This window comes from Leucoraja erinacea, chromosome 15 (assembly GCF_028641065.1).
Source record: "Leucoraja erinacea ecotype New England chromosome 15, Leri_hhj_1, whole genome shotgun sequence".
NCBI lineage: Eukaryota > Metazoa > Chordata > Chondrichthyes > Rajiformes > Rajidae > Leucoraja > Leucoraja erinaceus.
In genome coordinates, this window is record NC_073391.1 from 19,510,378 (window position 1) to 19,522,708 (window position 12,331).

General features: G+C 39.9%; 1 protein-coding gene across 1 annotated transcript in view; it reads right to left on the minus strand.

The window, feature by feature from the left end:
* Nucleotides 1–10,581, minus strand: part of wdr11 (WD repeat domain 11) — an 84,973-nt gene extending 74,392 nt beyond the window's left edge. Inside the window, exons 1-2 of the mRNA XM_055646826.1 lie at nucleotides 10,404–10,581; nucleotides 1,778–1,889 (exon numbers count right to left, since the gene is read on the minus strand). Coding sequence (XP_055502801.1) covers nucleotides 1,778–1,889; nucleotides 10,404–10,486 — 195 coding nt within the window. The 5' untranslated portion in view covers nucleotides 10,487–10,581. The remainder of the gene's footprint in view (nucleotides 1–1,777; nucleotides 1,890–10,403) is intronic.
* Nucleotides 10,582–12,331: the final 1,750 nt, after the last annotated feature.

The following is a 12,331-nucleotide window of genomic DNA, read 5'->3' on the forward strand; positions in this document are numbered from 1 at the left end:
GCATGACCCTTAAAAACAAATGAATCACCCAATAGTCTTTCTTTCTAAAATGACCTAACCTCTTTGCAGACCTCGCACCACCCGGCGTGGCTTTAATGCCAGCCGCGGGACAATTTGACGCCATCGGCAGGGGGCAGTGGAGAGGGGGGTGGGGGGCTTTGACTTGGTGGGGGGGGGGGGGGGGGGGGGGGGGGGGGGGGGGGGGGTGGGGGGGGGGGGGTGGGGGGGAGACAGATGTAACTGTCCTTCTGATATAATCTTCATGACTGCTTCTCTGTATCTTTAATTTATAATTCTATAGATTATTCCAAAACTCTAAACAGTTCAATGCAAAAATGGCCTAATTTCTCTACTTTTCAGTTTATTCCCACTAGGAATGAAGAATAATGCTTGGTTCGCTATTTTCTTTTTTTTTTAAATGGCATTATTAACCTTAGTAATTTGTGATTGTGCACAGGTATTCAATGAAATTACAAAAGAGATGTGTTCCTGGCAAATGTTAAGCAAAACTTTGTAAATCAAAATGGCTAAGTAAAATAATTATAGGATCACATTCTACTGAAATGTCCACGTGCAGAGTGAAAACGGGCTCTGCAAATTAGTCTTTAGTCTTTTACATTGGCGAGACCAAGCGTGATGACTGTTTTGCCCAACACTTGCGCTTGGTCCACTTTGTCCTGCTGAATCTCCTGGTTGCTAACCTGTTAACTCCCCTTCCCCATCAACCTTTCTGTCCTGGGCCGCCTCCATTGCCAGAGCGAGGCCACAAGCAAACTGGAAGAACGGCACATCATACTCCAATATGAGGAATAATACCTCCAATTTTAGGTAATACCCCCTCCTTCTTTCCCACCCCTCTCGCTTGCCGGTGCCTAGGACCTCATGTTCCACCTTCTGCCACTCTGAACAGCTATTCTGCCTACCTTTGTTCAATACACTCTGCATTGCGGTGAGCTACTGATTTATTCATTTTGTTGCTTTTCTCTTGACTTCAAATGATCTGACCTCAATACTTAGAACAACCCAAAATACTTTCAGGAATTAAATGTTACTTTGTTTAATCCCTCCTAGTTTTAGCCAAAAGGTCAATTTAACCAAAAATTGATTTCAATCGTAACTTCTTATTACTGGCAAAAGTGAAATAATTACTTTTTTTGCAAATATCAAAATAGATAAATGGAAATATTAAAGAAGCAAGCTTTGTTAAATAAATTACTAATGTTATGTTCAGTTTGCAGGATCAATCTGTGCAAAGCAAACAGTTTGCTGCTGAAGTAGTGTATTGCATTGTACCATGAGTGCACTTAACAGTTGAGAAGCAGTATTTCAATTTAGCTAATACTCTTGCTGATGGATCAAGTTTTATCCGAGATGGAAAAGTGACAATGCTGCTAAGAATAGAATTTATTTTTTACAGGGCTGGATAAAATCAGTGCAGAGCTAATATTTTCTCTGGCTGAAGTGTATAAAACCTGGAGTCGCCGTCTCAAAATATATGCTTAGCTACCCAGAGGGTGGAGAATGTTTGGAATACCAGTTGTGGAAGGTCAATCGTCATATTCACAAGGGGGAAGTGAATTGAACCTTAGATAATGAAAGGGATCAGAGAATTACGATAAGATAATAGTGCAAGGCAAAAAATAAATTTAAAAAAATCAGCTGAGAGCTTATTGAATGGCAGAAGAGGGACAAAATCATATAAACCTGCTTCTTTTTTTATATTCTTGTTCCATGAATGTGCAATTTAACGTGCCACAAAGTGACTAATTAAGATTACCTTCACAACATTTGCTTTATGCCGTTCCAACACCTGAATGGTTTGCGAAGTCCTTGGATCAATTATCAAAACAAGTGAATGACAGCCATGGGCAATTAATCCTTGCCAACCCCTGGAAGAAAACAATAGTTATGTATTTAAAGTCAGGAAAAACGTGTTATATTATGTTATGATTTATTTTTGTTATTCATTGCTACAAAGATTAGTATTTTACCCACTTGAAACGTATGTTGCTGGGGCTAGAGATTGAATAGAAACTCTGTTTCCCCTTGTAGGAGAATCTACAATTGGAGTTCACATTTCAGAATAAGTCATTACCAAGTTAAGTTGAGACAGAGGAATTTCTTCTCTCATTCGCTTAAATCACTGAATATACGTTAGGCCAAGTTCTACAATCTACAGTTCTGGACAACAGACAGGAAATCAGAGCCGAGGACAAGATCACAATAGGCTTAATCCTACTGAATGGTGGAGTAGGTATGAGAAGCCATTTGGTGTATTCTTGAGTTTACTGACGAAGATCTTAATTGGTCTCAATATACTAGTGGTGAACCACCTTCCTAAAGCATTTGAGTCCTTCTGATAAGGGTATGGTGCGCCAGGATTTAGATCCAACTATGAGAAAGCAACTATGATATAATTTGAAATCAGGATGGTATACTGCATTGTTAGTAGTTACGTTCTTCTTGATGCTGCAGGTCATGGATGTTGGTGAAGTAGATAGGTAGGTATAGTACATTATATATGTAGGAAGAAACTGCAGATGCTGGTTTAAACATTATATAGATGGTCATAGTGTGCCAAAGGGAAGTGTGCACATTTAGGGGAGCAAATTGGGTGCCAGTTATTTTGCCTGGATTATGCTGTGATGTTGAGCTTCATCAGATTGTTCGAGCTGCAATCATCCAAGCAAATTAAAGGTATTTTGATTGCACTCCTAGGTTGTGCCTTGTAGATATAAAAATTCTGAGGAATTTGCTGCAAGATATCCAATACCTGATCTGCTCATGGAACCAAAGTTTTCATGTGGCTGATCCAGCTGAGTTTTTCATGAATAGCAACTTCATCATGTTGATGGCAGAGTGCTCACCAACAATTATAACCATCTTCCACTGTGCAAGTTATATTCCAAATACCACAGTTGTGTGATTTTTTTTTTGTTGCATCAAACAAGATACAAATTCTCTTTGCAGCAAGGTGTTTATGTTCATAAATCACAGGAGCAGAATTCGGCCATTCGGCACAGAGACTACTCCTCCATTCAATCACGGCTGATCAAATATCTTGGCATCTGCAACTTAAGCCGGCAAAGCTAAGTTCAAGTTCCACCCACAATTAATGACTCTTGCATAATTGGCCACTTGTGCCATAAATTCTGATCCACTTCTATCTAAATAAGGTATCAGACAAATGCATCAGACAAAATCAGAGTTGTGAACATGGTTTACAAATTTCCCAATTCTTTGCTCAAAACAATTACAAACCAAGGATGACAACATAAACATAGATTTTAATAATTAAACCGTATGAAAGTTAGAAACTGAGTTTAAAAAAACCGTAATTATCAATGAAGTAAAACATTCAAAAAGTAAAACACACTTCCATAATATTGGCCAAGCTTTTTAAACAAAGGTGTTACCCTCCACGTACCAATCATCCTTCACGTAAAGGGCAAAATGAAAGGTGCCCCAGGCCCTTCTCCTCAGCAGGTCAATGCTCTGCCTCCAGCAATGGAGTTAGAGTCTGAAGAAAGGTCGAGACCCAAACCGTCCCCATTTCCTTCGCTCCATAGATGCTGCCTCACCTGCCGAGTTTCACCAGCACCCAAGCTCTGGTAATCACATCTAACTGTACTGAAGTCCACGACTTGCTGATGAAGCCCAAATAGCTGACAGCTGGAACTATCCGTCAACTTTATTCAGTTTATTATGCTTGTTGAATCTTCCTTATCCGAAACACCTAAACATATTTTAGTTTAAAATATTTACGATAATATAAGTAACGTGGCAACTAATGTTTGTAAACAATAACTATTTTTGTTATGTAAAGACATATTTTACCAACTGATCTGCAATCATAATATTGATGAAGCTAACACTGCATGAGTTGTTAATTATGGCAACATTTTCAAATCTGGGATAGCCAAAACTGTTGCCTCAGTTTTGTTAACTTTTGCAAAGGTAGCATTTCACTATCACTATTAGTACCAATATACACCAAATGTGCAAATTTGTTATACAATAACTGCTTCTCTATTTGGCATTTTACTTTAGCTTTTAATCATTACCATAATGTAATTCATAACTTTACACGTTGATTTGTGCTATTTGACCGTGTAATAGGTTATTTGCAAATGCATCATCTTGTCAAATGTCTGAGAATTAAATTGTTCAGAAACTGAAATATTTAAGTCATGTGGCTTCTTTAACACACCTTCGCACATTGACATTTGTTTTGAGTTGGGCACGTTGGGAAAGAGCATCTCAAATGACAGGCCAACAAAACAAGGACCTGACTGTTCACACTGGCTTGAAAGGAGCATTGCCAAGTACATTCTTTCCTTTAAATCACATTGCTGCTGATTTGCCGGTTGGATAATTACTGGATTTTACACACTTTGACAGAATAAAGGAAAAATAATTTATCACTGACATAATAAACCGTCAGATATTCCTTCCAGGTTCAAATTAGATTCTGCTTAATACCAACTCACTAGATCTCAACAAATAACCACAAATATTCGGTTAAAAAGTCAAGCTATCATCTTTAAAATTATCTTGGGATCACTTTTTAGCAACCAAAAATATTCTCAAATCTAAGTTAACTTACACTTTCATCTATCATGATATACAGGAGACAGCGAGTTGAAAAAGCTATAACATCTGCTGGGAATTTAAGGTAGGCTGTCATCCCAATTAAGGCAGAATCCTGCTTTGATTGTCTTCCAATGCATAAATTAAGTGTTAATCATAAAATTCAATAATCATGCTCCACATTCCTGATCAGATTCAGGTTTAATATCAAACAAGAAACTATCACTATGCTTAATAAACATTTTTATCTCTGAGCTATGAATCATTATGTCCTCCCTATACGTGGCAAGCTTAATCAATGTGACATGCCTGGTTAATTACGATTAATAAACGTCAACTCTGAGTTTGAAGCATCAAAGCAATGGAATATATAAAATTGTAAATAATACAATGTATAAACTTAAACAAACACACCCCATCAAGAACAAAAAAAATTGCAAGCGTTTCCAACAATATTCTCATTTCTGTGGTCTGTCATAGGAAAGTGAATCTAGAAATTAAACATGTTTCTTTGTTTATTTTTCTAAATTATCAGTCTAGCAGTTTATCAGCAGGCCAAAGTACAGATCCAGCCTCAGATTTTCAAGAACACATTTGTTGTTACAATCTATCTTGGTGTAAAAATGGATGACAATGTCATTGGATATTTTTACGGCATAGATAAGATTCTTGATTCGTACGGGTGCCAGGGGTTATGGGGAGGGCAGGAGAACGTGTTCAGATAGATCAGCCATGATTGAATGGCAGAATAGACTTGATGGACCGAATGGCCTAATTATTCTCCTGTCACATAAATAAGCATTAGATAGTGGGGTGGGGGTACAGTTTCCGTACTATTTACCCAACAACAGATAAGTTGTGTGTCTCAGAATTAAAATTAATTTCTCTTACTGTAAAATTTGATGTTTTTTGCCCGAGTTTCTGAAAATAAAATGAATTTCAAATGCATAAAACATCAAAACTTTCAAAAGATAAACATCCTTTGTTATGCCCATGGAACTTGGTCAGCTGTACATGAGATTTGCACTGAAAGTTCCTCTAGTATCTTTGGCCAGGATGAAGTACCAGTAATACTACGAGCAGGGCCGGATTTCGATGAAGAGAGGCCCTGGACTATTCCATTTATGAGGCCCCTCCCAATCCCCCACCCCCTCGACGAGAGGAAGATGGAGGAGTCCACCAGATTGACACCGATGTGCAGCCGAGCGCGGGCAATGAGATAAGGGTTGGAAAGCTGCGCTTTTTATTCATTTATTTATGCCAGTGCTAGTGTTGAGTTATCAGCTTAAAACACTATTTTTCTGAAATGGAGGGCAAGGAAAATTACTGAACTGTTGTTTAGAGACTACAGTGAATTGTGACAGCATATGTAAGAAAGGCCTATGACAAGTGTCAAAAATATTATACACCAGGCCCGTATTAAGCTTTTCAAAAAAAAAGGGGGGGGGGGGTGGTGGCATGGCAGGATTACAAAAATTATGTGAGATAAGTGTACGCAGCGCATATCACAAGCGCAAAGCTCAATGTCCCTTGTGGCCGGGGGCCAGGGCTCGCTTAAGGCCCTGGAAACTCATGGGGTTTTAGATGCTCTCTGGTGCATTCTGAGCCTTATTTAGGAGCATTTTTGCAACACATTTACGATCAATATTTCATAAATAATCTTGGTTGAGTCAAGAGTAATGAGTGGTTGGAATGGGATGATTGGTGTCATTGTTGTATCCTTTTTTTAAATCAAGAATTCAAGTTATCTCCTTGTTTTAATAATCAACGTGTACTGTAAAATGTTATGTAAAATGTTATAAAGGAGCATGCAAACACTGCAAATAAAATATTGTAGAAAATGTTTTGTGTGTTAATTTGATTGCCTATTACTGTTTAGAAAATGTTTTGTGTGTTGATTTGATTGCCTGTTACTGTTCGACTGTGTTAGTGTGTGCACATTAAAAATGATGCCAAAAGTCGCAAACTATGGAATTCATATTTTTCAGTATTGTTATCAAGGAAAAGAAAGCTGTTCCAATTGTTTGATATTATTCATATGGAGGAGAAAATATAATTGCTCTAAAACCTACCTTAATTTTGCAATCTCACTAAAGATAATCCCCCCCTCTCCCCCTCCCTCTCTCTTCCCCCCTCTTACATCCCCCCTTTCTCTCCCTCCATCCATCTCTCTCTCTCTACCTCCCACGTAGCAAGGCTCCTACTCCGCGCCGTAGACCCCTGCCGCCCCCCCACCCCCTGGCCCGGAGAAATGGGCACTCCCACAACGCAATATTCCACTGCTTACCAAGAGTAGACATAAGGCATCGAGGTGATAGTGTGGAGTGCAAATGAAGATCTGAACCCGCCCGAGCCACCCGCGCAGTGAGATAGCGTCATTTTGCGTCGTTACTGCGTCACTGGCTTCCTCCAAGTGCATAGGCACGTATGGTCGCTATTCCCTCCCCCAAAAAAACTTCCAGTGGTCCGGAACCAGAATTTCAGGTAATTTCTGTCAAAGTGGAAACGCTGATTGCGCGCCAATTTTTTTTTTTTCCCCCCTCAGGATTTTTTTGTACTTTGGGGAAAAAAACACCTTGGCCAGAGGACCCCTAGATTTTGAGGCCCTAGGCTTCAGCCTATGAAGCCTATAGGGAAATCCAGCTCTGACTACGAGCAAACAAGTCGACAAACAAGGCCAACCAAATAGCTTGATTAGCATTTTATCCACCACATTTAACATCCACCCTGCTTAATTTGCACCATGGCTGCGGTCTGCTCCTTCAATAAATGCACTGCACCAACTCACGAAGGCTTCTTTGACAAGATTTCCCAAACCCATGCTCTCCATTTACTAGAAAGACAAGGGAAGCAAACGCTGGCATACCATTAGTTGCAAATTCAGCAGCTTTTATTTCTCTAACACCATTAATGTAATTAAGCATCCCAAAGTATTTTGAAGAGCAGCATCAAAATTTGATATAAAAGCAACAGAACTTTAACCCAAATAGGCTGGTTGTAAACATAATTATGAAGCAGGAAAGGGTGGGGGATTTGGATTGAGAATTCCAATGTTTAAAGGTTTAATAGTCAAGACACGGCTGGCATTAAAGATTAATTTTCAGTAATGACAGGATGAATGCACAAAACATGAAGGGTGAAAAAGCTGAAAAGTACAATGAAAGGATGGGATGTGACAATGAAAGAAAAGAAAAATGAGGATGAGAATATTTAAAATTCAGTTATAAGCAGTGGGCAGTATATACATCGCAATGAATTGCAATTGATCTAAGTTAGGATGTCAACTGCAGACTTTTGGATGCCTTAAGTTTGCAGAGAATAGAACAAGGGAGATAGGCCAAGAGTGCACTTAAACAAGACAGAGGTGGTAAGAGAGGGTCATAGCCATGGCAAGGAAATGGGATATGTATCAAAAAAGTTGTATACTTCATTAGATAGATACAATCATAATCATACCATCATAATTAAACAGATGTCCATGAACATCACAGACTTATTATTCTTCCAACACCTCCCATCCTGGCTTTGAAGTACATCATTTCCTCATTATCACAAGATTTAAATCCTATCATACTGTGCTTTGGGGAGTATATTCACCACAACATTCAAATTTACAGTTCACCACTAAATTATAAGGCATAATTAAGAACATGAATCTAACGTTGTATTTGTCAATTAAACCCAAACCTCACAAAAACAAAGTAGAATATTTTTTTAAGTAACTTCAGAGTGAAAGTGGTAAGGAGCCAATCTATCTTCCCAAAAGGATAAGAATAACCAGGTGGGTTTATACATAATTCCAAAATTGTGTTGATTACGTTTACAAATAACACCACCTTATTCCAGATGTATTTTTAAATATACCTCACATATTGTGCCATATTATAAAAAGGAGCTATTTAGATTATAGTTGCCAAAATAGTGCACCAAGGATGATCAAAGCAATTCACACAAAATGAAAATGTATTCTTGAAGTGTTATCACAGTTAAAATGTTCAAAGCAAAGCAGCCAGCTGCAATCTGCAAGATTCCCCATGTAGCAATAGGGAAGGTACCATAGGGAAGGTCTATAAAGGTAGTGCAGCTGTGCTAATTAATTTTTGAAATGGTATTTGACAAATGATCACACAATAGTCTTGTAGGCAAAAATAAAGTGCATGGATTGAGGAGACCCTGACTGCAGGCATAGAAGTGCCAGAAAGCAGAGTATAGTAAACGGCTGTTTTACAAACTAAAGAAGAATATGCATGGTTATTGTTTATTACATCAGTCGATATATTGAATCCATTCCCTTGATTGTGCTCCCACATTTCTTGTCTTTAATTTATAAAATTCCCTTTTTATAGATATTGGTCCTAATCGTATTCGCTCAGACTTGTCATGTACAATCATCCCATGGGTGTGATAAATTTGAAAGTTTGCATGGTTACCAGTGACCTTAGTTCCATTACCATCCTGTGAGTATCCACTGTTCTCTGGACAACACTTCCTCAGGTCTTGCTCAAGCACTATCATACCATGGTGAGTCTAGATCCGAGTGAACAGCCAGATGTGCCCCAGTGTGTTGGGAAGGAAATCTACTCATGTTCACTATAGTTAGCCAGCAACTCTACAAGCAACCATCAGATAGTCAATAGTGCAGTCTGGCACAGTTTTGATTCTCTGTCTGCCATCTGTTCAAGCACTGTATTTGAGTCAAAACAGTTCACTGCATTTAAGAACAAATTATTCTTGTCACATTTGTTTTATTTGGCCATAACCTTAATTTGTGTTGTCCACCTATCTTTTTCTGCCTCTGGAAGAAAAATGTCCTTATTTTCCCCAATCAAAGGTATTCATGATATTAAAAGCCTCTATCAATTCTCCTCTCAGGGAAAACCTCAGGATCAGCACACAACCAAAGCCTTGTTTCAGTATCAATCTTGTAAATCTCTTCTGTACCCTCCCTGAAGCCACCGCATACTTCTTCACACATGATGTGCCAAATTGAACACAATAAAGCCAGATTAGTACATTATCTGATCAGTTAAAAATGGTCAATCTTTCCTCTACACTTGTTATTCCGAAATGCTTGGGAATGTCCAGGAACGAGATTGGCTCTTTATATCCATAAAGAGCCGTTATTGCTATAAAAAGGATTTTAGCAGGTTTATAGGTGGTTGACAACAAATTGAATTTAAGAACACTTTCATGACACCAGACTACATACCTAAATACATCCTGAAGCAGGTGTGTGTTTTATACCAATCCTATGATTTAATTTATGTCTAAATGATGTCTACGTATTCAAGTTTAACAAAAATCTGGTGGCAACTTTCCACTCTAATTTGACAAATAAAAAATAAAATATTCCACGCAAGTTGCACAAGACATGATTGTTTACGCAAAACATTGTGCTGTGGCCGAGGATCTATATTGTATCACTGGCATATAGAGAAACCCATAAAGTGCATTTAAAGCACCATTTGTACCTACTGCTCTTCCTCTCAGGCAAGGAGATTTCAGTTACACTTAGTGCAGCAAATGCATACAAATAATTTTCTGGAGCATGAGTAGCGACCAATACAGGCCGCTGAGTTGAGTTTGAGGGGAAGGAGGAAGATTTAATTCAATGGAAGGACAGCGCACACAAGTGTCGTGTACTTTGCAACATAAAGCTGATCTCTCAAGTAGTGTCCGAGGTGAGTTGCAGAGCTGACAGTTCAGGAGGAGATGGCTGGATGCTGTGCTCCTCTTGTATTGAAAGTCACCTCGGGGTGGGCCGGCCTCTCTGCCCAGCCCAGCCCTTCCCTCCCGCTGCTGCCGCCACTCACCAGTCCGCTGCCCCTCTGTTCTGGCTGCTGAATGTTCCCGTCAAGGTCCTGGCGGAGAGCTTGATGTTAACGGAGAACAGCATCCTCGGCGCGCCTCAAGACCCAGCTCCTCTCCCCTTCACTCACGGCTTCCGGGCTGCCATGTAAACAGGAAGCAAGCGGCCCGACCGGAACAGGCCGTCTCTGTCGGGTCCGCTCACCGCGGCGGCAATCCCCGCACCGGCCACCAGGCGCCCGGGCGCTGTTTCCACCCCAGCCGGCTCTCAATGCAAGTTCAACTCAGGAGAATACCATGCTTTAACCTCAGTCAGTCCATACATTTTTAAACTTGCCATCAAATTGGTTCCCATTCTAAACCACAATTTAAAAGTTAAAAAGATTTGAAATTAAAACACAAAATGCTGGAAATAATCAATGGATCAGGCAAGGCTTGCAGCTGCAGCTGTGTCTGAACCATTTTGCACAATTGTGAACTCACCCACTCTTCCACTAAGGAGGATAAGGTTGCAAGGAGAGACTGCAGATACTGGTTTAAACCGAAGATAGACACAAAAAGCTGGAGTAACTCAGCAGGGGGATAAGGTCACCATTGTTCGCGTTTTTCACCTCCTGCCCCACCAGTCTCCACATTTGTGACAATATCCATGTAATTTTCATTCTCATTCTCATTTCTCATTCTCGCACCTGTTCAGTAAATCAGTCAGTGACCTTTGATTTGGAAATAAATAATTTCTGTTTTTGATCCCAACACGAGTGTGTGTGCAACCATCTTTCTCTGTATTATGTGCTAGTTTACTTATTTTGTAGCAGATATATATCAAAACATGGTGGCAGTGTTGAAAGTGAAGTTTTGTGAATCAAATAGACACTATGATGATTTGCAAAAATGCTTTGAAAAGCTTTCAGGAATCAGTGTTTCAACACTCATCGACCGGACTAGCTGCATGCATGAGAGGAATGCAGGTCAGTTAGCACATAAAGATAAGACGCTGCATGTAAATCAGTGCTGTGGGAGTCGGTTTAAAACAACATGTTGTGAGAGTCTGCTTAAAGATAAAAGAAGACGCTGATATTTCAAAATGGCACAGACCAGTCCATCTTTCCACGTGGCTCCACCACCCAACCTAAAGCTCAAAGAGAACAGGGTGGAAAGTGTTTAAACAGATGTATGAAAATTATGCAGTGATAACAGAACTGGATAAGAAGGAGAAACAGTATCAAAAAGCAGTATTCCTGCATACTGTTGGACCGGAAGGTGTGCGAATCTTCAATACCCTGATGTTCGAAATGGTAGCAGATGAGATGGATGTGAAAGTCATCACTGCCAAGATGTCTACCATCATAATTGGAGAGACGAATGAAACGTATGAAAGATTCATTTTCAATAAACAAGCCCAAAAATCAGGGGAAACCATTGAATTGTGTGTTGCAGAGCTGAAGGCGTTTGCTAAAACATGCAACGTCTGTGAGTGCCTGAGAGAAAGCCTCATTCGAGATCACATTGTCATTGGTATTGCAGATCAGGCAACTAGGAAGACACTCCTTCAGAAGAGGAATCTGAAACTGCAGGGGACTGTGGACATATGTAGATCCTCAGAGGTAACAGCGGCATGAATGCAGGTCATCGACGAAGAGCCGACAATATACAAGGTGGAACAATTCAAACCGAGGGAAAAGATGGTTGATTTTCTTTCGCAGAGGAAGAATCAGGGATTAGTCAAGTGCAAGTTCTGTGCAAGGACGCACAGGCGTAGGAAGGAGGAATGCCCAGCATATGGGAAGGACTGCAACAGATGCGGACGACAAAACCACCGCCTGCTGCTGCAAGCAGAGGAAGGAGAGCATGCAGAAACGGGGTCTGCATAAAGTCGTAAAGACATCTGACACAACGTCCATTTCCGACACAGTCTGTGAGTTGCATTGAGATC